General features: G+C 42.1%; 1 protein-coding gene across 2 annotated transcripts in view; it reads right to left on the bottom strand.

Moving 5' to 3' along the window:
* rbpjl (recombination signal binding protein for immunoglobulin kappa J region-like) overlaps positions 1 to 25451 on the bottom strand; it is a 40422-nt gene that overhangs the window by 2893 nt on the left and 12078 nt on the right. The window contains exons 3-11 of one of the 2 annotated variants that reach the window (XM_061874444.1): positions 20126 to 20233; positions 19945 to 20015; positions 19735 to 19832; positions 12503 to 12680; positions 12298 to 12435; positions 9816 to 9928; positions 5820 to 5960; positions 5517 to 5672; positions 5338 to 5441 (exon numbers count right to left, since the gene is read on the bottom strand). In XM_061874444.1, coding sequence (XP_061730428.1) covers positions 5338 to 5441; positions 5517 to 5672; positions 5820 to 5960; positions 9816 to 9928; positions 12298 to 12435; positions 12503 to 12680; positions 19735 to 19832; positions 19945 to 20015; positions 20126 to 20233 — 1107 coding nt within the window. The remainder of the gene's footprint in view (positions 1 to 5337; positions 5442 to 5516; positions 5673 to 5819; positions 5961 to 9815; positions 9929 to 12297; positions 12436 to 12502; positions 12681 to 19734; positions 19833 to 19944; positions 20016 to 20125; positions 20234 to 25451) is intronic. The other variant, XM_061874445.1, reaches the window with a different exon arrangement.

The following is a 25451-nucleotide window of genomic DNA, read 5'->3' as shown; positions in this document are numbered from 1 at the left end:
TTTGACTAAAAGGTAATTTAGTTTTAGTCATAATTTAGTTATTTAAATTGTTTTAGTTTTAGTTGACGAAATATCATAAGATTATAGTCGACGAAAACTACAGTAGATTTAGTCGACTAAAGGGTAATATGTAAACTTTCCCTTCAATTGCTGAAAGTCAAAGCAAAACAGCGGAAAAATCACAGATACAAGTCGTATTTTGATGAAAATCATGTCTCAAATTTAGTATTTCACGAGTAAGCCGTGTAATAAATGGGATAACGTCGAGTGAGTTGTATGTTGTGGAAAATGCTTACCTGTGTGTGGATTTCGGGGTGATTCGACTGTAAATGTCGCTTCAAGTTTGTTGCGTTTTTCCCGTAATCCTCGCGCTGCATTTCTTACACTGCGTCTTGTTATCTTTGACGTCAAATATAAAATTTCCCCATTTGTCCTCTCTCCTTTTCCTCCCCGGCGTTGACATGTTGTTTGCTGCAGCGCATTCCCGGGTCAGTCTCAAACGCAAAATACGTTTACGTAACTTCCTTACCGCGTAGCTCTGATTGGTTCTCTTCCCAACTCCCCCCGCCTCTTCCTAACGAAATGAGTTCCGATTGGATCTCGTCTCTGGCAGACATTTTCGTCTCGTTTTTATTCGTTGACGAATGTCAATACACCTCGTCATCGTCTTAGTCCACGTAAATTATTTTTTATTTAGTTATTGTCTCGTTTTAGTCAGAAAAAAAAGGTCGTTGACGATAACTATGACGAAAATTTTTCGTCAACAAAATTAACACTGCTACAAATGAGGCATAATGATGCAATATGTACATACAGCTAGCCTAAATAGCATGTTAGCATCGATTAGCTTGTAGTCATGTCGTGACCAAATATGTCTGATTAACACACTTCACATAAGTCAATAACATCAACAAAACTCACCTTTGTACATTCATGCACAACCTTATAAGTTTGGTGGACAAAATGAGACAGAAAAAGAAGTGGCATAAATCACATCCAGGGGGTTTACCTCGCTCATCTGCGGGAACAGACTGCTGTCGTCCCTGAATAGCTCGCACTCTGGCAGATTCAGTGGTGGTCTATTTTCCAATATTGCAGATTTCGTTGACTTTATCGTTGGAAAGGCATCTGCTTTGAGTGTAGCAGGATATCCACATGGCATGATGTCTCCAAGGTACGGGAAAACAGTCGAAAAAAACGGAAAATAGCAGAGCTGATTTGACTTGGTGTGTGTAATAAGATTGAGAAAATGGCGGATTGCTTCATGTTGTGATGTCACGGGTGAAAGGTCATCGCTCCGACTGGCTATCAATTGAAAGGCGTTTAAATCGCCAAATTCACTCTTTTAGAGTTCGTAAATCGGTTACAAAAACATGTTTTTTTTTCTGCAACATCAAGGTATATATTGACGCTTACATAGGTCTGGTGATAATGTTCCCCTTTAAGGGACATGATTTGTTCTTTCTTGTGTCCCCTTTGAGTAACAATCCCAGTTTTGACGGAGAACAGAATCCCTGACACAACGTGCAAACTAACGAGTTGGTTGGTTTAATTTATTTCAAACATGCACACAAGCAAGGCCGCCTTAATGCGCATGCTTCCCTCGGCTGAAGCCCAGGGACCCCATCCAATCAGAGGCCCCAGATTTTGACAGGGTAATGCAATGATTGGTTTTCATAGCTGTCAATCACAGGTAGCTCAGCTTTGTGTAGTGATTGTGTAGAAAGATAGATAGTACTTTATTGATTCCTTCAGGAGAGTTCCTTCAGGAAAATTAAAATTTAAATTATTAGAATTGGGACAACACTAGAGAATACACTAGAGTGTATTCTCTAGTGTTGTCCCAATACCAATATTTTGGTACCGGTACCGGTACCAAAATTTAATTAGATACTTTTCGGTACTTTTCTAAATAAAGGGGAACACAAAAAAATGGATACAATGGCTTTATTATAACAAAAAAATCTTAGGGTACATTAAACATATGTTTCTTATTGCAAGTTTATTCTTAAATAAAATAGTGAACATAAGAGACAACTTTTCTTTTATTAGTAAGTAAGCAAACAAAGGCTCCTAATTTAGCTGCTGACGTATGTAGTAACAAATTGTGTCATTTATCATTCTATTATTTTGTCAACATTATTAAGGACAAGTGGTAGAAAATCAATCATTGATCTACTTGTTCATTTACTGTTAATATCTGCTTACTTTCTCTTTTAAAATGTAATGATCACTTATTCTTCTGTTGTTTGATACGTTATATTAGTTTTGGATGATATCACAAATTTGAGTATCAATCTGACACCAAGTAGTATCATACAATGGTCATATTCAAAGTCCTCATGTGTCCAGGGACATATTTCCTGAGTTAATAAGCCTAAACTAAGCGAATCAAACTAACAGAGCGAAAGCCATTCATCAACAACACCCAGAAAACGGCGCCGGCTGCTGGGCCCGAGCTCATCTCAGATGGACTGATGCAAAGTGTAAAAGTGTTCTGTGATCTGACAAGTCCACATTTCAAATTGTTTTTGGAAACTGTGGACGTCGTGTCCTCCAGAACAAAGAGGAAAGTAACCATCTAGACTGTTACATGCAAAGTTTGAAAGCCAGCATCTGTGATGGTATGGGGGTGTATTAGTGCCCAAGGCATGGGTAACTTACACATCTGTGAAGGCACCATTCATGCTGAAAGGTACATACAGGTTTTGGATTAACATATGTTGCCATCCAAGCAATGTTATCATGGACGCCCCTGCTTATTTCAGCAAGGCAATGCCAAGGCACGTGTTACAACAGGGTGGCTTCATTTTAAAAGAGTGTGGGTACTAGACTGGCCTGCCTGTAGTCCAGACCTGTCTCCCATTGAAAATGTGTGGCTCATTATGAAGCCTCTAATATGACAACACAACTGTACATCAAACAAGAATGGGAAAGAATTCCACCTGAAAAGCTTCAAAGATTGGTCTCCTTAGTTTTCAAATGTTTACTGAATGTTGTTGAAAGGAAAGGCCATGTAACACAGTGGTAAAAATGCTCCTGTGCCATCTTTTCTGCAATGTGTTGCTGCCATTAAATTCCAAGTTAATGATTATTTGCAAAAAAAAAGGTTTCTCAGTTCGAACATTAAATATCTTGTCTTTGCAGTCTATTCAATTGAATATAAGTTGAAAAGTACCCCGCCTACCGCCCGATTGTAGCTGTGATAGGCACCAGCGCCCCCCGCCATCCCAAAGGGAATAAGCGGTAGAAATTGGATGAATGGATGGATAAGTTGAAAAGGATTTGCATATCATTGTTTTCTGTTTTTATTTACGAATTACACAACGTGGCAACTTCACTGGTTTTGGGTTTTGTACATTGAAAAGTTGACGCCTCTCTCGGCATCTGTATGAATTTTGCTAACAGCCCCTCCAACTGGTAAAGAAACAACTGACAAATTAGTATTTATGTTTTTAAACATAATTAGCTTGTTGACTAAACACCAAACTAATGGTACACTAACTGGCTAACTTGCTTGCTAGCAAGGTAATTAACTAATCAGTCATCTAACTAGAGTAATTAACTCCTTAACAAAATACAATCCAACCAGTTAGTAAACAAACAAACTAAATAAAAACCCAACTAGTTAATGTAACTAGTCTAAATAGCAAGTCAGTTAGAAAAATAACTTCCACACAAGTTCATTAAATAAATACGTATGAGATTGTGAAATAATGATTAAATATTGAAAACAATTAAATAGTTCAATAAATATAATTTCACATCAAAATAATGACACTTTATTTAATTCCAATTCTGATTAATGACACATTTAGGTAATTACACACTTTTAAAAATGGATTTAATTCTCTTTTGACTTTCTATAAAAACAAACATAATATATTGCATTGAATCATATTAAGTATATTTAAAGACAAACATTTACAAAACTGTGTATCAGTTTGTGTTATAGGTGACAAAGTGCATTATTATTTGTTGTCAGAATTAAAATGTTATCCTTTTATCTTTACTTTCTGTCTTTTTGCTCTTTTCTCTTACATTTTGGACACACCTGTTTTACGCTTACATAAATAACTAAATGGATTATTTCGACAGCGTTCAAGGTGAAGACACGCCAATTAGACATACCGCAGTTTGTCTCAGTCTGCACGTCGGCAGTATTTTGTAGAAATTCCGCAATAAAGTCAAAATGAGAGTGTTTGGAATGTAGCTCGGATAATTGAAGCCCGGCTTAAACCTGCTTGCTGACTCTTTTTAAAAAGGAAACACTCCAGACTGGTATTTGATATTGAGGCCAACTTTTACGGTGGTCTACTAAAACCAGAAATACTTTGGTGCTTGTGTGCGTGTGTTCGCATGCGCATGCGTGTGTGTGTGCGCGTGTGTGTTAAAGCAGCAGGCTGATGGAAGAAAGACTAATAAAACAGGATGATGACTGTAAGTGATAAGAGTCGAAGCCTTCATTCACTAAACGTCCCCATGACAACAATGCGCCTTTGCGTCGTCTCGACATGTCTTCAACGCAATGGCGGGCCGTGCGTTTCCCACCTAGGCCTTCAGTGATGTCCGACTTCAAAGATCACCTCTCAAAATACCATCATTGATGTCGCCACATGACCATAGCTGGAGAAATACTATGCAGAAATACATTTACGCCCTACCTGGCGATGAATCACATCAACAGTATACAAAACGTGTTATTTTCTGGCGCATTTAAAAATCAATTAAAACGCATCAGCAATGAAAACATCTTATGTTGTACTGTCAAAATTAAAAATTGCAAAAAACATTGAAAGTGAAAAAATGTAATATTGGAACTTACAATTTATAGCACCTATTCAATGCCGTATAAGCAGTGCTACCTCTTGTCATTCATCCGCTAACGGTCCCGATGAGTATCCAATCACAGGACGCATAAATGTCACGTTCAACGTGAGGCCATTTAGAAGGCCTTACTGACAACACAACTCGTGATCTGATTGGCTATCGCAACTGTCTATCAACTGTATGTCCACAATCGCTTACAGTGCACGGACACCCGCATTCTTGATTCTGAAGGCCTCTGGCAGATTTTGTACAGCATGGCAACATAAGATAGCTGAATTGTGATTGGATAAAAACTAAAACTAAAAACAACAGCGCTGGAACGAACATAACATGACAGGAAGAGAATATGAATATGTTTAGATATTTAGGGAAAGTAAATAAAAAAATTATGTTATCTTTAATTATGATCATGATTTCTGGTTATGTTAGGCCAACAGAGAAGGCCTTGCTGGCCGTGACGGCCCACCACTACTTCAACGTGTCTTATGAGGTGTGTGGTGGACTCACTTGAACATGGTCTCGGCCTCTGTGTTTCCAAAGCACACTTTGAGGTGAGGGCCGAAGTTTTCTCCGAAGAGTTCCAACATGGCGACGTGACCTCCACCATTGATCTGTGGCAGCAGATGAGTCGGACGGGTTTGAGAGGGCACGCACTATATGACGTCGCTGATGTTCACGTTGCTCACTTCCAGGCTGCTCACCACCGGGAAAGGACTGATGGGGGTCTGAACACTGGCTGCCTCCTGGTTGAAGGTGAAGTCCACCACTTCTACTCCGATGATGGTCCAACAGGAACCGTCATTCAGGACCACCCTGTTGGGGTCTCTGACACCGGAGGTGGCCTGGTAGTGGCGGAACATTCAAATAACAAAAAATGTTTATAATGATAATACAAATAAGGAAAAGACAGCAACCCACAGAAAAACCATCCCTAGTTAAGAATCACTGGCCTAAGGAGTTATAGCGCCACCTGTTGCTGAGGCACTCACCTGATGCACCACAATGGCGTCGTTGGACAAACACAAGTAGGCTTGAGGTTTGTCTCTGAACTCGAAGGCGCACTTGTGCAGCTGAGACACGGGCTCGTCCACCTCCAAGATGGCGTGCTGCTTGTTGACCTTCCGGATCACCTGGTGGCGCCAACAACACAGAACCTTCTTAAAAGCTCTAAAGAAGGCCAGGCTGGTTCTACGGCAGCAGGTGGCGCTAGTGTGTGGTCGAGGGGAAAAAAAACAAAAACACCGACGAAAAAAGAGGACACAGGAGCTTCCCCGGAAAAACTAAAAGAGCTGTGTGATGTTACTAAATCATTTCTCAGGACATCTTTGGAAAGTTCCAACATTGTGAACTGCCTTAAAGGGGAAGATTATCACCAGACCTAGGTAAGCGTCAATATATACCATGATGTTGCAGGAAACAGACCATATATTTTTTTTAACCGATTTCCGAACTCTAAATGGGTGAATTTTGGCGAATTAAACGCCTTTCTATTATTCGCTCTCGGAGCAATGACGTCACAATGTGATGTCACATAGGTTGTCAATCCGCCATTTTCACAAACACATTACAAACACCAAGTCAAATCAGCTCTGTTATTTTCCGTTTTTTCGACTGTTTTCCGTACCTTGGAGACATCATGTCTCGTCGGTGTGTTGTCGGAGGGTGTAACAACACGATCAGGGACGGATTCAAGTTGATTTACGTGGAGTGTGCATCGATTAGCACAGCATGCTAATCGATGCTAACATGCTATTTAGGCTAGCTGTATGTACATTTGTAGCTATATTTACATCCAGCCTTTCCCTCCACCCACATTTAATGCCAAACAAGTACCTCGTTTGGTCTGCACATTTTACCGGCGTTGCTAAGACAGACATGGCACAGAGATGTGTGGATATCCTGCGACACTCAATCATTGGTTAAAAGGCGATCGCCGAATAGCTTCAATAGCTATTTGGTCAATAGCTTCAGTTTCTTCTTCAATTTTGTTTTCGCTATCTGCCTCTTTACTCCAACCATCCGTTTCAATACATGCGTAATCTGTTGAATCGCTTAAGCCGCTGAAATCCGAGTTTGAATCCGAGCTAATGTCGCTATATCTTGCTGTGCTATCCGCCATGTTGGCCTCACTAGATGACGTCACAGGAAAATGGACGGTGGATTTACAGATAGCGAAAATCAGGCACTTTAAAGCCTTTATTCGCGATATTCCATGATGGGTAAAATTTTGAAAAAAATTTCGAAAAATAAAAAAGGCCACTAGGAACTGATTTTTATTGGTTTTAACCCTTCCGAAATTGTGATAATGTTCCCCTTTAAAAACCAAGATTACAGGTTGAGAATCAACTTTAAAATGGACTACAAGCCATCCATCCATTTTCTACCGCTTGTCCCTTTTTGGGGTCGCTGGAGCCTATCTCAGCTGCATTCGGGCAGAAGGCGGGGTACACCCTGGACAAGTCGTCACCTCATCGCAGACTAGAAGCCATTTAACTCATTATGTATTTAAAACTACATATAGATAATAGAACACACACCTAGGACCTGCGCTACAAAGGGTTTGCGTGTACTAAAACACGTGCAAACTTGATAGCCCATGCAAAACTAATCTACTAAACTTGTGAGCAGAGGATTGCGTCTCTTAAATGAGCAGAATAAGGATCTAAGGATGGAAATGTATAATATTTTTACGGTTCGAATTCCACTTTCGATTCTAACAATTAGCTTCCTTATCGGTTCTCCTAGGGCTTCACGGTGGCAGAGGGGTTAGTGCGTCTGCCTCACAATATGAAGGTCCTGAGTAGTCCTGGGTTCAATCCCGGGTTCGGGATATTTCTGTGTGGAGTTTGCATGTTCTCCCCGTGAATGCGTGGGTTCCCTCCGGGTACGCCGGCTTCCTCCCACTTCCAAAGACATGCACCTGGGGATAGATAGATTGGCAACACTAAATTGGCCCTAGTGTGTGAATGTGAGTGTGAATGTTGCCTGTCTATCTGTGTTGGCCCTGCGATGAGATGGCGACTTGTCCAGGGTGTACACCGCCTTCCGCCCGATTGTAGTTGAGATAGGCACCTGCGCCCCCCGTGACCCCAAAAGGAAATAAGCGGCAGAAAATGGATGGATGGGTTCTCCTATTGAGTTTGAGTTTATTTTGAACATGCATGCATGCATACAACATTATACATCACAATTTCCAGTTTCTCTAATCAACAAGTTCGAAAAGGAGTAGGAAAAAGCATTGATCCTTATATGCGTAAAAAAGAAAAGGAAAAAGGTAGATTACCATGCTTTTTTTTTTTTAGTTTAGAGGGCTGCATCAATTGAATTTGTTTTAACAAGTCCTTAAATCCTCCAAGAATATGCAACAATTATTATCAAAAAAAGAGGACAAATATAATCTTAGAGAAAAATGTTATTCAAAATATTTGTAGGCATGTACAGCACTTAAGACCTTCAGTGTATCTGAATGTGGAATTAAATTATGGAATGGATTAAGCAAAGCAATCAAACAATGTACTATTATCAAACAATGTACTATTATGATCCACTTCAAGAAACTCTTCAAAATTATTGTTTACAAAGTACAAAAAAGAAGAACCATGAAAAACATTCTGAATTTATTTCATCCATCCATTCTTTCATTTTCAAAATAATCTTACTCATCTCACTTTATGAAATGTAACTTACTTCACCGGGTATTATTTATTTATTTTTATTGTGATTACTTATGGAGTATATTGTGAATAAATTGAGAACAGGAAGTGAACAAAAGTTTTAGCAACTGTTATGTAAAAGAAAAGGGGTAGGATTAAATAAACTCTGCTTCTATCTACTCCATTTCAATAATGTTGTAAAATTGTGACGTATCATGTTGTTTGCATTCATGCTTGAAATAAACTCATACTGAACTCATCTCACCTCAATTCTAGCAGCTAAAAAATTATAAAACGATGTTGCTGAATAGACAATATGTCTACAATTTTTAATGTGTCATCGTCCCAAATGTTGACACACGCATGTAGGACGGAGGATTCTCATCCGTCTATCGTCTGTGCAGCGCGAGCACTGATCCTGCAGCCGCGTGCGGAACTGTCAGTATTCACATCCCCCTGACGCGTGCTAAATAAAACGCACAATAGTGTTCACAAAACGGTGGTAAGTGTTGATTTGTGTTATAAATAATTATATTTGCATCGTTTTCCTCCCGGTAATGTGGGCATGTTGATGACCAGCATGTATTTTGCATATTAAAGAAGACAGAGACGCAAAATGGATAGACACCTTATTCTGCTTACTTAACTGATGCAATCCACTTTGCACACGTTTGTTAGATCAGCTTTGTGTGTGCGATCAGGTTTGCACGTGTTTTAGTACATGCAAAACTTTAATAAATCAGTCTCCAAGTGTGTGTTCTATCATCTGGGTGTAGTTTTTGCTGACCACACACTTTCCTCTCTGCTCCCACTGTTGTCATAGCAACCCGATGCAACCACCGCCTTCAACTACGTGCGCACGTTTGTGTTTTGCTTCTGAGGTTTCCCTGCTGAGTCGTCACGGCGGCAGACTTCTGCCTGCAGGTGAGGGTTTGCCGAGCAAGTGAACTTTTGGAGGAGAATGATTCCTTTTGAAATAAGCGTGTTTTACTTCTTCTTTGGCTTTTTTGCCACCTAAAGAAGAATGAACGTCACAAGGGTCGTTTAAGAACAGGAAGTTACGTGAATAATTCATCATATTAACACTGGTACACATTTATACGGAGGTCAAAAATGACCTAAAACATTTCTTGTACACTTTAAATTGACCACAGTTTGACCCTGGAACAGACTACTCCCATTTGAATTGAAGTGTTTCCAAATGCTTAAAAAAAATCCATCCTAGAACTTCTACTGGTTTCCTTTCATAGATGCTGATAGTGTCCCAGGTAAGAGTCAGGGCCCAAAGATACAGCGTAAATGTGTGTGTGTGTGTGTGTGTGTGTGTGTTACCATTGGGGGCAGAGTGATTCCAGACTCAGTGCACACAAGTTGGACCACAGAACCGTAACAGACGAATCCTTCACTCAGCGCAAAGTCGCCTCGGTCAGAACGGGGCTCCTCCACTGCACACACACACACACACACGCACGCACGCACGCACATACTGGTTATCATTTGGAATGGGGACCATTTTTGATCATCACTTGTGGGGATCGCCCTTTCTACAGGTTGTGGAGGCATACAAAATCTTGGGTAAAATGGCCACTGCCCAGTTAGCTCATACACGTCTTTAAATCTCTGGATTGATGAAGTAATGTGCTGATCATTCTTACTGGGGACCCAACATCTTCAAAACGGATCTGAATATCATTTAAAATAGTTTCCCTTTAGGGTACCAGTTTTTTTGTCCCCATACTGTCAGAGGTCCCCTAAAGATGACTGTGTAAACAGAGCGATGCCGCCATTAAGTAAGTATTGCCAGAACACACACGCGCACGCACGCACGCGCACGCACGCACGCACGCACGCACACACACACACGCACGCACGCACGCACACACACACACAGTTATCACCACATTTACAAACCCCGTTTCCATATGAGTTGGGAAATTGTGTTAGATGTAAATATAAATGGAATACAATGATTTGCAAATCCTTTTCAACCCATATTCAGTTGAATATGCTACAAAGACAACATATTTGATGTTCATACTGATAAACACTTTTTTTTTTGCAAATAATCATTAACTTTAGAATTTGATGCCAGCAACACGTGACAAAGAAGTTGGGAAAGGTGGCAATAAATACGGATAAAGTTGAGGAATGCTCATCAAACACTTATTTGGAACATCCCACAGCTGTGCAGGCTAATCGGGAACAGGTGGGTGCCATGATTGGGTATAAAAGCAGCTTCTGTGAAATGCTCAGTAATTCACAAACAAGATTTGTGAACAAATGCGTGAGCAAATTGTCAAACAGTTTAAAAACAACATTTCTCAAAAAGCTATTGCAAGGAATTTAGGAATTTCACCATCTACGGTCCGTAATACCATCAAAAGGTCCAGAGAATCTGGAGAAATCACTGCACTAAGCGATGATATAATGGACCTTCGTTCCCTCAGGTGGTACTGCATCAAAAAGCGATATCAGTGTGTACAAAGATATCACCACATGGGCTCAGGAACACTTCAGAAAACCACTTTAAGTAACTACAGTTTGTCACTACATCTGTAAGTGCAAGTTAAAACTACTATGCAAAGCCAAAGCCATTTATCAATAACACCCAGAAACGCTGCCGGCTTCTCTGGGCCCGAGCTCAGCTAAGATAGACTGATGCAAAGTGGAAAAGTGTTCTGTGGTCTGACAAGTCCAAATTTAAAATTGTTTTTTGGAAACGGTAAACCTCGTCGTGTCCTCCTGACCAAAGAGGAAAGGAACCATCAGGACTGTTCTAGGTGCAAAGTTGAAAAGCCAGCATCTGTGATAGTATGGGGGTGTATTAGTGCCCAAGGCATGGGTAACTTACACATCTGTAAAGGCACCATTAATGCTAAAAGGTACATACAGGTTTTGAAGCAACATATGTTGTCATCCAAGCAACGTTATCATGGACGCCCTTGCTTATTTCAGCAAGACGATGCCAAGCCACGTGTTACAACAGCGTGGCTTCATAAAAAAAGAGTGCGGGTACTAGACTGGCTTGCCTGTAGTCCAGACCTGTCTCCCATTGAAAATGTGTGGCGCATTATGAAGCCTAAAATACCACAACGGAGACCCCGGACTGTTGAACAACTTAAGCTGTACATAAAACAAGAATGGGAAAGAATTCAAAAATGTGTCTCCTTAGTTCCCAAATGTTTATTGAGTGTTGTTGAAAGAAAAGGTGATGAAACACAGTGGTGAACATGCCCTTTCCCAACTACTTTGGCACGTGATGCAGCCATGAAATTCTAAGTTAATTATTATTTGCAAAAGAAAATAACGTTTATGAGTTTGAACATCAAATATCTTGTCTTTGTAGTGCATTCAACTGAATATGGGATGAAAAGGATTAGCAAATCATTGTATTCTGTTTATATTTACATCCAACACAATTTCCTAACTCGTATGGAAACAGGGTTTGTACAAAAAGCAGGTGTGTGTCCTTTTCAGAACATGTTCTGTGGAATTGTGCTTAACGTGCTGGCAAAGGAAGGGATGGTAGGGCTGACAGAGGAGTTCTGGTGCTGGGAGGTCCATGCTTAGAGTTAAACAAACACACACATGCACACACACACTTCTTTTCCACACGTGTGTGTTGGCAGTCTGCTCACACAGGCTAGCATTTAGGCTGGGTGGTCGGGGGAAGGTGGGAGGGTGGGTGGGTGTACGGGCGATATCAAGAAATGCGGATGCTGAGAAAAGGTGTTCCCAGAATGCATTGCAGAAGACATTTTATGTTTATACTGCCTGAACATCTCCTGGACAACAACAGTGTGTGTGTGCGTACCCAGTGTGATGGTGAAGGCCGTCCACTGTCTGGCGCTGGCGATGAAGGCTCCGCCCTCCACGGCAAGGTATCGCGTGCTGACTGTCTGTGAGCGAAGGCGGTTGAACAAAGCCACTCGCGAGCAGGCTGAGATACACACTGAGGCACACACACAAGATGAGGACGATGAAAGGATGAACATGAGAGAATTAGAATGGGGACTCACAGTCTGCGTTCTTCATGGACTGTCTCTTCTGGGACGGTTTGGAGATGACTTTGATCAGGCGGCTGTGGAAGGAGCCCACTTCCTGTCTGCTGGCCATGAAGATCTGCAGCAGCAGGCGGAAGTGCTTCCTCTTGTCCTGGTCCGAGATGAACAGCGACTTGGAGCAGGCGAACATCCTCTGCAGACGCACAGACATCCTTTCATGTTTTTCACCCTCTCATTGTCCTCGCACACTAACGAGCTTGTCACGACACAGGTCAAAGGTCATGTGATGTCATGTGACACGTCTACACACTTCAAGAGAGGCCATTGTTTAGACTGTGTCAACAGTTCCACAGGTCAAAGGCCAGCGGTTAAGAAGAGCGCTCAAATGGAATACTTCTATCAGTGCACTTCTTTAAAGGCCTACTGAAATTAGATTTTCTTATTTAAACGGGGATAGCAGGTCCATTCTATCTGTCATACTTGATCATTTTGCGATATTGCCATATTTTTGCTGAAAGGATTTAGTAGAGAACATCCACGATAAAGTTCGCAACTGGAGAAAAGGCCTGCCTCTACCGGAAGTCGCAGAAGATGACGTCACATGTTGATGGCTCCTCACATATTCCATCCATCCATCCATTTTCTACCGCTTATTCCCTTTTGGGGTCGCGGGGGGTGCTGGCGCCTATCTCAGCTACAATCGGGCGAAAGGCGGTGAAGTTGCCACCTCATCGCAGTCCTCACATATTCACAATGATTTTAATGGGAGCCTCCAACAAAAACAGCTATTCGGACCGAGAAAAGGACAATTTCCCCATTAATTTGAGCGAGGATGAAAGATTCGTGTTTGAGGATATTAATAGCAACGGACTAGAAAAAAAAGAAAGAAAAAAGTTGAAAAAAACAAAAACGCGATTGCATTGAGGCGTATTCATATGTTTTAGAGACATTTACTAGGATAATTCTGGGAAATCCCTTATCTTTCTTTTGTGTTGATAGTGTTTTAGTGAGTTTAACAGTACCTGATAATCGGAAGTGTACGTCCACGGCCGAGTGTTGACGCGCAGTGTCTCAGGGAAGTCGACGGCAGCTGTATGGGCGGCACAAGCTCAGCTGATATCCGGTAAGAGGCGACTTTTTAACCACAATTTTCTCATCGAAACCTGCTGGTTGACATTCGGTTGGGATCCATGTCCGCTCTGATCCATAGTAAAGTTTCACCACCCTGAATTTTAAACAAGGAATCACCGTGTGTTTGTGTGGCTAAAGGCTAAAGCTTCCCAACTCCGTCTTTCTACTTTGACTTCTCCAATATTAATTTAACTAATTGCAAAAGATTCAACAACACAGATCTCCAAAATACTGTGTAATTATGCGGTTAAAGCAGACGACTTTTAGCTGTGTGTGTGCGCAGCTCTCATATTCCTAACAGCCCGTGACGTCAAGCGTACATTTCATCATTACGTGACGTTTTCAAGAAAAAACTCCCGGGAAATTAAAAAATTGCAATTTAGTAAACTAAAAAGGCCGTATTGGCATGTGTTGCAATGTTAATATTTCATCATTGATATATAAACTATCAGACTGCGTGGTGGGTAGTAGTGGGTTTCAATAGGCCTTTAAGTGTGTATTTAGTTCCTGAGTGCACAAGGTTTGACAATGTAGAGCTGTCCTAAATCCATTGTTGTTGTTGCACACTTACCAGAAATGATCATTTTTTTGGACTTATTCTTTTTCTCTCCTTCATAATGATGAATTACAAACTAAAGTTAGTCCCTCCCCTTCTGCGACCTCGCCAAGATGGCGACTAGTGAGCGACCAGCAATGGGCTCCTAGTATTTATTCTGTTCTAATTCAGTGCATTTTGCTATAGTGTGAACGCACTTAAAATACTTCAGGCCTGATCTACTAAGGGTTTGCAAACTTGATAGAACAGGCAAAGCTGATCTACTAAGCTTGTGAGCAGAGCATTGTGTCTCTTTAATGAGTAAAAAAAGGAGCACAATCCATTCATCGTGTCTGTCTTTATGACTGTGCAGACTATATGCTGATCATTGAAAGGCTAGAAGCTGAAAGGAGGAAATGCAAATATAATCATTTGGCATTCGCGATGTGATTTATCAATGCTGAATATGTTATGCTGTCGTGATATTTAGCACGTCTGGAATGTATGTGCAAACTGTCACAGTTGTGCACAAATGTCTGCGAGGAAATGGATGATCCAAAGAGACAACGGACAGAGAGAAAATATTCCACATATTTGGACAGTCAGAAATAAAATTAAAATATCAGACATATTGTCGATTCAGCAATATCATTTTATGACTTTATAGCTGCTGGATGACAAAAGGGGCTGATTTAAACACATTCAATTGATGCCTTTTGGTGTTTGCTGTTTTTTTCATTATTAATATATTGCCAGAAGACATATCATTGATGTAATCATTGTATGAAAATACTTCTTGCAATATGCATTTTATTGTGGTAATAGGTCTGGAAAGATTCAGACCCACCATTACAACATCGACGCCCCCAGAGCGCACCTGCACCATGCCAAAAATAGGTTCTGTTGTGTAGATCCCAATTCTAAATATCCCCCAGAAAAGGTGGTCTACCGTATTTCCTTGAATTGCCGCCGGGTATATGGTATGCGCCTGCCTAGAATTACTGCCGGGTCAAACTCGTTTTGCAAAATAATTAGCGCATGCTTAGCATTACCGCCAGCTCAGGATTAACGCCAGGTTAAACTCGTTTCGCAAAATACTATTTTTATTAGCGCATGTCTAGAATTTCCGCCGGGTCAAACTTGTTTCGCAAAATAATTAGCATAGGCCTAGAATTTCCGCCGGGTCAAACTCGTCACGTCACGAGTGACACTTCACCTGTCATCATTTTCAAAATGGAGGAGGCGTATTTCAATCATTTGAAATCGCATAAAGGGAAGAAGATTAAGAGATATTCATTAGGATTTAAGGTCCAAGCTATTGAATATGCTAAAAGAACAGTAAGCAGCTATGTTTTATTAATATACCGAAACTGCGTGTGTCAAATATGAGTCATTAAATGACTCCCACCTCCAGGTGGTAGAGGGCGCCAGTGATCCTTCTTGCGACTACTCGGCTGCAGAAGAAGTGACAACAAGCAACAACAGTGAGCAGCATGTTTTTATGTTTTCCTCTCGCTTCCACTTTTAACATGGAGGATTACATATCTAAAATAAAACAGTTTTCTAAACTGGACTTTCATCGAAGAAGGAAGTAATTAAGGAAGATCTCCATCGAGACATAGAGACTTGTAAAACTGAAGAAAGATAAGGAAGACTTCTATAAACAAGTTATCGATGCTTTTGATCAGAAGGAGCTGCGCATGGACTTTTTTTTTTTTATTAAATGTGCTTTTCATGATGGTATCCTTACATCACACTCAATTTTTTAAGCACAGGCCTAAATTTACCGCATGCCTTTGGTTAGTGCCGGAGTGAGAAGAGGTTTTAAAATAATTAACACACGCTTGCCTTTACCGCATGCCTTTGGTAAGTGCCGGAGTGAGAAGAGGTTTTAAATTAATTAACGCCCCGGCGGCTATTCAAGGAAATACGGCACATTAAGTTTGTCTGCTGCATGAAACAGCACAGGTTGGGCCAGTGGAGCATATGATGAATGTGGAGTGAATAAGTGTCTCCATAGGCACATAATACCAGTATTACACACACAATCTTCATTGTGGTCTCCACCACTTTTGCACCTGGTATCAATGGTACATGCATTCTGATCTACTAAGACCGTAGTGCAGACTGCCATTTAAATTAGGAATTTGTGTGCACTACCAGAATTATGCAACCACGGAAACACTCACTTACTGCATGTTATTATGCTCCTATCTGTGTGGTTTTGTGGTGTTGAAGAAATTGCACACATCTACAATCTGTGACACCTTTTCTGCTACATAGAATCGCAATCTAAACAACAGAAATTATTTTTAGCAGCCTTACCATGCGCTGTGCAGGGAAGTGGTGGGCCATCACAACTCCACAGCACATTCATGATCCAATGGCAAAAAAATGCATATTGTAAGAAGTTTTTTTCATACAGTAGATATACTATAGCAATACATTTCCGAAATGAAAAAAAGTATCGCCATTAAAAAACACACCAGCAGACACCAGAACGCATCAATTGGATTTTGTTTTAATTTAGCACCTTAAGTCATCCAGTCGCTGTAAAATCCTAAGATGATATTGCTAAATATCATATGTATAGTGTTTTCATACGTAGGATGGAGCTAGAGCGGCAGCTCACTCGCCTCTTTTTTCACAGATATTTCTGCGCAACTTCCAGGTTGCACATCTTTTCGAGACGTACTAAATAAAGATGCAAAACAACTCCCACAGAACTGTTTCAGTCATGACAAATCACGCCACATAATTTTATTTGGATTTCCCCCTCCTAATACTGTGTGCGTTCTGATGATCAACATATATGCTGCATATTTATGAAGACAGGCACGCTAAATGGATTATGGATTGCGCTCCTTATTTTGCTCACTTAAGAGACGCAATCCTCTGCTCACAAGTTTAGTAGATCAGCTCTGTGTACAATCAATTTAGATTTTTTACACACAAACCTTCAGCATAGCCAACCCTCCCCATTTTCATGGGAGACTCCCGAATTTCAGTGCCCCGCCCGAAAATCTCCCGGGGAAACCATTCTCCCGAATTTCTCCCGATTTCTACCCGGACAACAATATTGAGGGCGTGCCTTAAAGGCACTGTCTTTAGCATCCTCTCTCACCTGAAAAGGAGACTATTATATATGTGTATGTTATCCATAGGTCCGTGTGTTTATTCCAGTCGGCACGTTACTACACTGACACACAACATCCAGATTCCCATCATGCATTGCTTCAAAACTATGGCAGGTAGTAATGTCAAAAAACATAACAGGCGAAGCAGAAAAATGAAGAATAGCCATGGCAACGACGACTAAGAAGAAGTGATTGGAAAAATAATCTCAGTTCATGTAGGGCAGGTGTCGGCAACCCAAAATGTTGAAAGAGCCATATTGGACCAAAAATACAAAAACAAATCTGTCTGGAGCCTCAAAAAATTAAAAGGCATATTACAGTACATACAGATAGTGTGTCATGAGATATACTTTGAATTAAGAGGACTTAAAGTAAACTAAATGAGCTCAAATATAGCTATAGATGATGCACAATGATGCAATATGTACATACAGCTAGCCTAAATAGCATGTTAGCATCGATTAGCTTTCAGTCATGCAGTGACCAAATATGTCTGATTAGCACGCCACCCAAGTCAATAACATCAACAAAACTCACCTTTGTGCATTCATGCACAACGTTATAAGTTTGGTGGACAAAACGAGACAGAAAAAGAAGTGGCATAAAACACGTCCTCGAAAGTCGGAGAAAGTTATACATGTAAACAAACTAGGGTGAGTTCAAGGACCGCCAAAATAGGTAGGACAAAACGGCGCTTGTCAAATACTCGAATCAGTGAAGGATGTTTAATACAAACAGTGTGCTTTATAACAATTAGGAAAGTTTGTGTCATGTTCGTCCTCCTACAGAAACCATATTAAAAAATATATATATATGTTTTTTACCCCCTCATGGTTTTCCATTTTTCATACAGTTTTGAAAGAGCTCCAGAGAGCCACAAGGGCGGCGCTAAAGAGGTTGCAGACCTTCAAACTAGGGGAATGGGCGAGCTGCCTGCACATTTTGTACATCTGACTTTTATGTGTGTGTGTATATGTGTAAATAAATGAACACTGAAATAAGAAATAGTTGAATTTCAGTGAATTCTAGCTATAAGCCCGCCCACCTCAAACACCCCTCCCCGTCCCCCCAATCTCCAAATTTGGAGGTCTTAAAGGCCTACTGAAATGAGATTTTCTTATTTAAACGGGGATAGCAGGTCCATTCTATGTGTCATACTTGATCATTTCGCGATATTGCCATATTTTGCTGAAAGGATTTAGTAGAGAACATCGACGACAAAGTTTGCAACTTTTGGTGCTGATAAAAAAATCCTTGCCTTTACCGGAAGTCGCAGACGACGACGTCACAAGGGTGAGGGCTCCTCACATCCTCACATTGTTTATAATGGGAGCCTCCAGCAGCAAGAGCTATTCGGACCGAGAAAACAACAATTTCCCCATTAATTTGAGTGAGGATGAAAGATTCGTGGATGATTGTATTGATAGCGAAGGACTAGAAAAAAATAAAAATAAATTAAGTTAAAAAAAAGGTGATTGCATTGGGACGGATTCAGATGTTTTTAGACACATTTACTAGGATAATTCTGGAAAATCCCTTATCTTTCTATTGTGTTGCTAGTGTTTTAGTGAGATTAAATAGTACCTGATAGTCGGAGGCGTGTGTCCACGGGTGTCTTGAGGCCAGTCTCTGAGGGAAGTCGACGGCAGCTGCATGGGCGGCGCAAGCTCAGCTGATCTCCGGTAAGAGGCGACTTTTTACCACCATTTTCTCACCAAAACCTGCCGGTTGACAAGTGGTCGGGAACCATGTTCGCTTGACCGCTCTGATCCATAGTAAAGCTTCACCTCCGGGAATTTTAAACAAGGAATCAGCGTGTGTTTGTGTGGCTAAAGGCTAAAGCTTCCCAACTCCATCTTTCCACTTTGACTTCTCCATTATTAATTGAACAAATTGCAAAAGATTCAGCAACACAGATGTCCAGAATACTGTTTAATTGTGCGATGAAAAGAGACGACTTTCAGCTGAAAATGGTCCTGGCTAATATGTCCTCTACAATCCGTGACGTCACGCGTACGCATCATCATTCCGCGACGTTTTCAACAAGAAACTCGCGGGAAATTTAAAATTGCAATTTAGTTAACTAAAAAGGCCGTATTGGCATATGTTGCAATGTTAATATTTCATCATTGATATGTAAACTATCAGACTGCGTGGTCGGTAGTGGTGGGTTTCAGTAGGCCTTTAAGGTTGGCAAGTATGACCTTTAGTAGATCAGGTACTAAGTTTAAGTAGTGAAATGCATAAAATAAGACACAGCAAGTGAGAACAAGTCACACTCATTTTGTTCTGTCTAAGGTTAATGCGGCACCAGAAGATCATAGCACTTTCTAAGCGTCCAATCAGACTGCCACAGTGTCATTACTGCACTGTTCCAAGCCATTTTTAGGGTAGCTCGGTATTGATGTAAAATGCTGTGATGTATCCAGCAGATGAGTCCTCACCCTGTCGGTCAGCAGGTCAAAGGTTAGTTTGAAGGCGTCGCCGTGGGTCTGAGCGGAGGTGTCCACACACATGTAGCCGCACAGGCCGCCACTCCCTGCTGGTCACATGATGAAGTCAGAGACAAAGGCAGTCATCGCTTGGAAGGGCGGCCGTCCGCCTCGATCGGGCAGAAGAAAGTGTCGCTACCTAGTGGCAGCAAGGCTTCTCACCTGTCAGGCAGTCCTGCATGAGCCTCCAAGCATGGCCGCTGATGTAAACACATGGAGGCGGGCAGAAGAACCTGAAGCAGAGCACATCTCAGAACCTTTAAATTCAGGTCGGCATTTGACCGACCCGCTTAATTAAACCCACAACATGTGTTTGCCTTCGGAAGGTTCTGTGCGTGCAAACCTCTTTTCGTTGCCATAGGACTTTTGAGCGACTTTGGCGTGCAGGATGACAACGCACTGCTCGCTTTCTCTGCTCGCCCCCAATGATGGACAGGCCGACTGGGCTATCCTGATTGGATGAGAGGGACATCGGCCATATACCAGATTACTGGAAGACTTTCTATTTGTGAGGTCAGCAGTGGCTGTTTTTAGACCTACCAGGTGATATTCCGCAACAAACTCCTCCAAGCATGGCTTTATTGTGCAGAAAAGGGCCTTTTTTGTAAATTTAGCTCATTTTGGACATGTCCAGGTTGGACAATGTTAAGTGTGTGAATGTAGGATTGGCCAGCAAGGCCCCCACAGCTGACCTTAACTCTATCAGAAGCAGTATTTACATCCTAAATTCTGGTATTTGTTTCATTAAATTGTATGATGTTATTCTGTTATCGGTTGATTATCTTCATTTCGTAGCAAGTTTCTTGGCTGCACTTCACCAGTACGAGTATGTGTATTTTTTTTTTGTCCAATCAGATTTCACCTTCTATGCGCTGCCATGTCAATGGCTATGTGTAGATGGGCAAAATGTATTTAATCTGCTCATAGTGTGGATTAGAATTTTACCGTGTATATGTACCCTGAAATTTTTTTTCCGATTTATGACGAGCATTTTCATGCTGTATTGTATATAAAACAATACAATAGAAAGTATTACAAACAAGTACAATAGTTTTATGAAGTAATGTAGTATTACTGTACAGCATTGAAGAGTAGACTTCCACAGTACCTTCGTTAGAGTTGCTTCTGTGTCAAACATATCGGCAGCAGCTTCTCCATATTTTCATGGATAAATGTCCGTCGTTTTGATATTATTTTAAAATCCTTGGCTGGCGTTATCGACTCATTCTGCTTCAGTATGGTGCAGACAAGCACTACGTTCCAACTAGTGTTGTCCCGATACCAATAGTTTGGTACCGGTACTGTTACCAGAATTATTTTGATACTTTTCGGTACTTTTCTAATTAAAGGGGACCACAAAAATTGCGTTATTGGCTTTATTCTAACAAACAATCTTATGGTACTTTAAATATATATTTCTTATCGCAAGCTTGTCCTTAAATAAAATAGTGAACATATGAGACAACTTGTCTTTTAGTAGTAAATAAGCAAACAAAGGCTTATGCATTAACATATTGTGTCATTTTGATTCTATTTTTTTGTTATAATTATTAAGGACAGGTGGTAGAAAATGTATTATTAATCTACTTGTTAATGTACTGTTAATATCTGCTTACTTTTTCTTTTAACATATTCTATCTACACTTCTATTAAAATGTAATAATCACTTATTCTTCTGTTGTTTGATACTTTACATTAGTTTTAGATGATACTACAAATGTGGGGTCAATTCGTTACAGGATCATACATTGGTCATATTAAAAGTCCTCAGGTGTCCGGGAACATATTTCCTGAGTTTATAAATATAATACAAAAAATATTTACGTAGTCATAGTAGTATCGACTAGATACGTTACTGTACATTGACGTAATCATAATAGTATGGACTAGATATGTTACTGTGCTTGGTATCATTATGCAAGTGCCTCACACCTCACGCCCAAGCTTCGCCGCAGCTCTCAAATGTCAGCAATCATCGCACCTGGCAGCAAGCAGGAAGACAGCTTAAGAACCAGTCACTCCTTGGAATCCGCGCCGGAACGTCGTTAACTCCTGTAATAAGCATTCACGTCTTTGATTTCCCTCTCGTTGTCCTCGCCTCTTTTGTGTTTTGCCTCTTTTTGTCTTGTTGACTTGTCCCTTGTCCTCCTTGCAGTACCCGCCTTGTTGCCTTCCTCGATCTTCGATCACTCGCCTTTGTTGCTTGCCGCCTGCCTTCGACCTCCTGCCTGTCCCCGGCTATCCCTTGTGCCTACCCACTTGGTCAGATGATGATTTCATCCATCACGCATGTGCAACATCCTCTTGAACTATTTACATTGTTAATTCTACACTTAATCTTGCAACCAACACTTAGAGTAGCATACACATCCCACACAATCATCAAAGGTTACAATAAACCTGGTAACCTTAAGTCCTACGTACTGTCGTCTCCTTCCAACCCCTCACGTACATAACAGTACGTTCAGGCCAACCATGTCGGAACCAGACGACACCCCCCAGCCTTGCCTTCGCTCCCCAGGCTCGGATCCCACAAAGTCCGGACTTGGAGGTAATGTGCTCAGTCCTGAAGAAGCACCAGACTTGTTTTGAGGCATTAGAGGACAATTTAGAGAAAGCTTTCACTAAGTAATACACTAAGTTGGACAAGCTCAGCCCCAGCCTAGTGCAAAACCTGGCAAGAGGACAGCAAGCTACACCAGCTCCTAGCGTTGGTAGCATTTCCCTTTGTCGGGAACCCCAAATTGCTAGTCCTAGGCCTTTTGAGGGGGACTTTGAGCTTTGTAAGGGGTTTCTGGTGCAATGTGAGTTTATTTTTTTGCACCAATCCTCGCGATACACTGCAGATGGGGCCAGAATTGCATTCATTTTTTCGTTGCTTGCCGGACTTGCTCTCAAGTGGGCTACTGCAGCTACTGCAATAAGTCACTGGGCCTAGGCACCGACTATGTGGCCTTCCGGTCGAATTTTTGTCCGTATTCGATCACCCCAAGGATGGGGGAGATGCCACAGGACGCTTGCACACCACCCAGCAAGGTACTCGCTCTGTGGCAGCTTACACCCTTGAGTTCCGGACCATTGCTGCAGACAGCGGTTGGAACGACAAGGCTCTCCAGAGTGCTTTTCGTCAGGGAGTCGCTGAAGACATCAAGGACAGTCTGTTGAGGGATAAACCAACCTCTTGTAGAGCCCTTATCGACTTGGCACTCCAGCACGAAAAGAGACTTGCTGAGCGAGCAACTGAGAGATCCCGGAGTGTCGCTAGAAGAAACCCAGCTACGATTTCCTCTTCTGGCCTCCAGCCATTTGGAGGAAAACCTGCCCCATTACCAGTTGTAGTGCCAACCCCCAAACACATGCAAGTTGTAAGAACCCGTTTGGGGATTGGGGGAGAGGGAGAGAAGGTTGAGGGAGCATCTCTGTCTTTGATGTGGGGGTGCGGGACACATTGTCCAAAACTGCCCGGCACTACCCGACACTACCCAAAGACCGGGTTCACCAGCAAGGGGGATCCTGGTGAGCCATTCGACCTTTCCCAAGGAACAAGGGAATCCCAGGCATTCTGTTTTCCGCATCCTTAACTTGGAACAACAAAAGTGTAGCAGTTAAAGTTTGGAGTCTATGCTTCGCTGCGTTGCCCAACGTCAGCCCACATCCTGGAGCAAGTCCATCCCATGGGTAGAGTACTCCTACAACGCGATGAACAGTTCCGCCACCGGTATGTCCCCCTTTGAGTGTTCTTTGGGCTATCAACCCACCATGATTCCCCAGCAGGAACTCGAGATCGGGGTACCTTTTACCAGGGCCCACATCAAGAGGTGTCACAGGGTGTGGAGAGCCGCCCGTACGGCTCTTGTGAAAGCTTCAGGGAGGATGTGTCACAGTGCCAACAGACACCGCATCCTGGCTCCTTCCTACCAGGACAAAAGGTCATGTTACTCGCTGAGGACCTCAGCCTCCAGGTACCGTCCAAGAAATTAGCACCCCGTTTTGTTGGTCCTTTTCCCATCATTTCCATAGTCAACCCGGTTTCAGTTAAATTGGCTCTCCCACCCTCTGTCAAACGACATCCTGTGGTCCACGTGTCTCAAATAAAGCCGGTGGCGGAAAGCGTCCTATCTTCCTCTACCCCTACTCCACACCCCCTAGGATCCTGGATGACGGCGACCCGGTATGGACGGTAAGTAAGATCCTCAGGGTCCGTCGTCAGGGCAGGGGGCTGGTATACTTGGTAGACTGGGAGGAATACGGACCGGAGGGCAGATCATGGGTGCCGGCCTCCTACTTTGCCGATCCCTTTCTTCTGGAGGACTTCTACCGCGCCAATCCGGGGACCCTCAGACGCTCGTCGGGTGCCTCGCCTAAGGAGGGGTGTACTGTCACGACGCGGATTCGAACCCGAGATTCTCCCACAGCAAGATCCCACACTCTGTCTGGCAGCATGCCAGGACACGCCCCTGCAAGTGCCTCACACCTCACGCCCACGCCTTGCCGCAGCTGTCGCCTGTCAGCAATCATCGCACCTGGCAGCAATCAGGAAAACAGTTTAAGAACCAGTCACTCCTTGGAATCCACACCGGAACAACGTTAACTACTGTAGTAAGCATTGACGTCTTTGGCTTCCCTCTCGTTGTCATCACCTCTTTTGTGTTTTGCCTCTTTTTGTCTTGTTGACTTGTCCCTTGTCCTCCTTGCAGTACCCGCCTTGTTGCCTCCCTCGATCCTCGATCACTCGCCTGGACTCGGACATTGTTGCTTGCCGCCTGCCTTCGAAATCCTGCCGGTCCCCGAATCTCCCTTGTGCCTACCCACTTGGTCAGACAAAGATTTCATCCATCACGCATGTACTGTACAACATCCTCTTGAACTATTTACATGGTTAATTCTACACTTAATCCTGCAACCAACACTTAGAGTAGCATACACATCCCACACAATCATCAAAGGTTACAATAAACCTGGTAATCTTAACTCCTATGTACTGTCGTCTCCTTCCAACCCCTCACGTACATAACAAAAAGGGCTGTTTCTTTAGCCAATCAAATGTTTAGATTTGCCTCACAGGGCCTTAGAGCAGGCGTAGAATTGTGTCAGCATTTTATTGTTCTCTAATTGGTTAAATACAGTAAAACAATCTCAAATTCGACCAATTGAATAATCTGTAGCAATCTGCACATAACGCCTACAATAACTGTTGGAGGAGGACAAATTGACTGAAAATCAATTTTCAAGGCAATGTTTTTTTGGGGGGGTTTATGGATGATGTGCACTATATACTATTCACAAGTAATCATTGGGAGCACTAGATTTAGCTATTAGCTAATTTCCTTCTGCAGTCCTTAAAACACACCTGACATACATGGGAGGAAAAATAAACAATAGATAAATAATAAAATGACCCTTATTCAAGGACATATAATTGTATAATAATCAGAACAACAAATAACGGTAATATATACAATATAACAAATAGTACACACATCCCAAATAATGTTGTGGAGGGTGACGTGGCCTGCAGGCCTGCAGCGAAGCGGGGTGTGCCAGGCAGGACCGGTTTCGAAATCAGCGACAGGTGCGTGTACGGCCCACTTGGGCCTGGTGATCTAATCACCTATCGCTCTGTTAAAAGACAGCAGCCGGAAGTAGAGAAGGGTTGGAGGGACGGCGTG

Source organism: Nerophis ophidion, linkage group LG16 (genome assembly GCF_033978795.1).
Source record: "Nerophis ophidion isolate RoL-2023_Sa linkage group LG16, RoL_Noph_v1.0, whole genome shotgun sequence".
Taxonomy (NCBI): Eukaryota; Metazoa; Chordata; class Actinopteri; order Syngnathiformes; family Syngnathidae; genus Nerophis; species Nerophis ophidion.
This window is presented reverse-complemented; position numbering and strand designations above follow the sequence as displayed.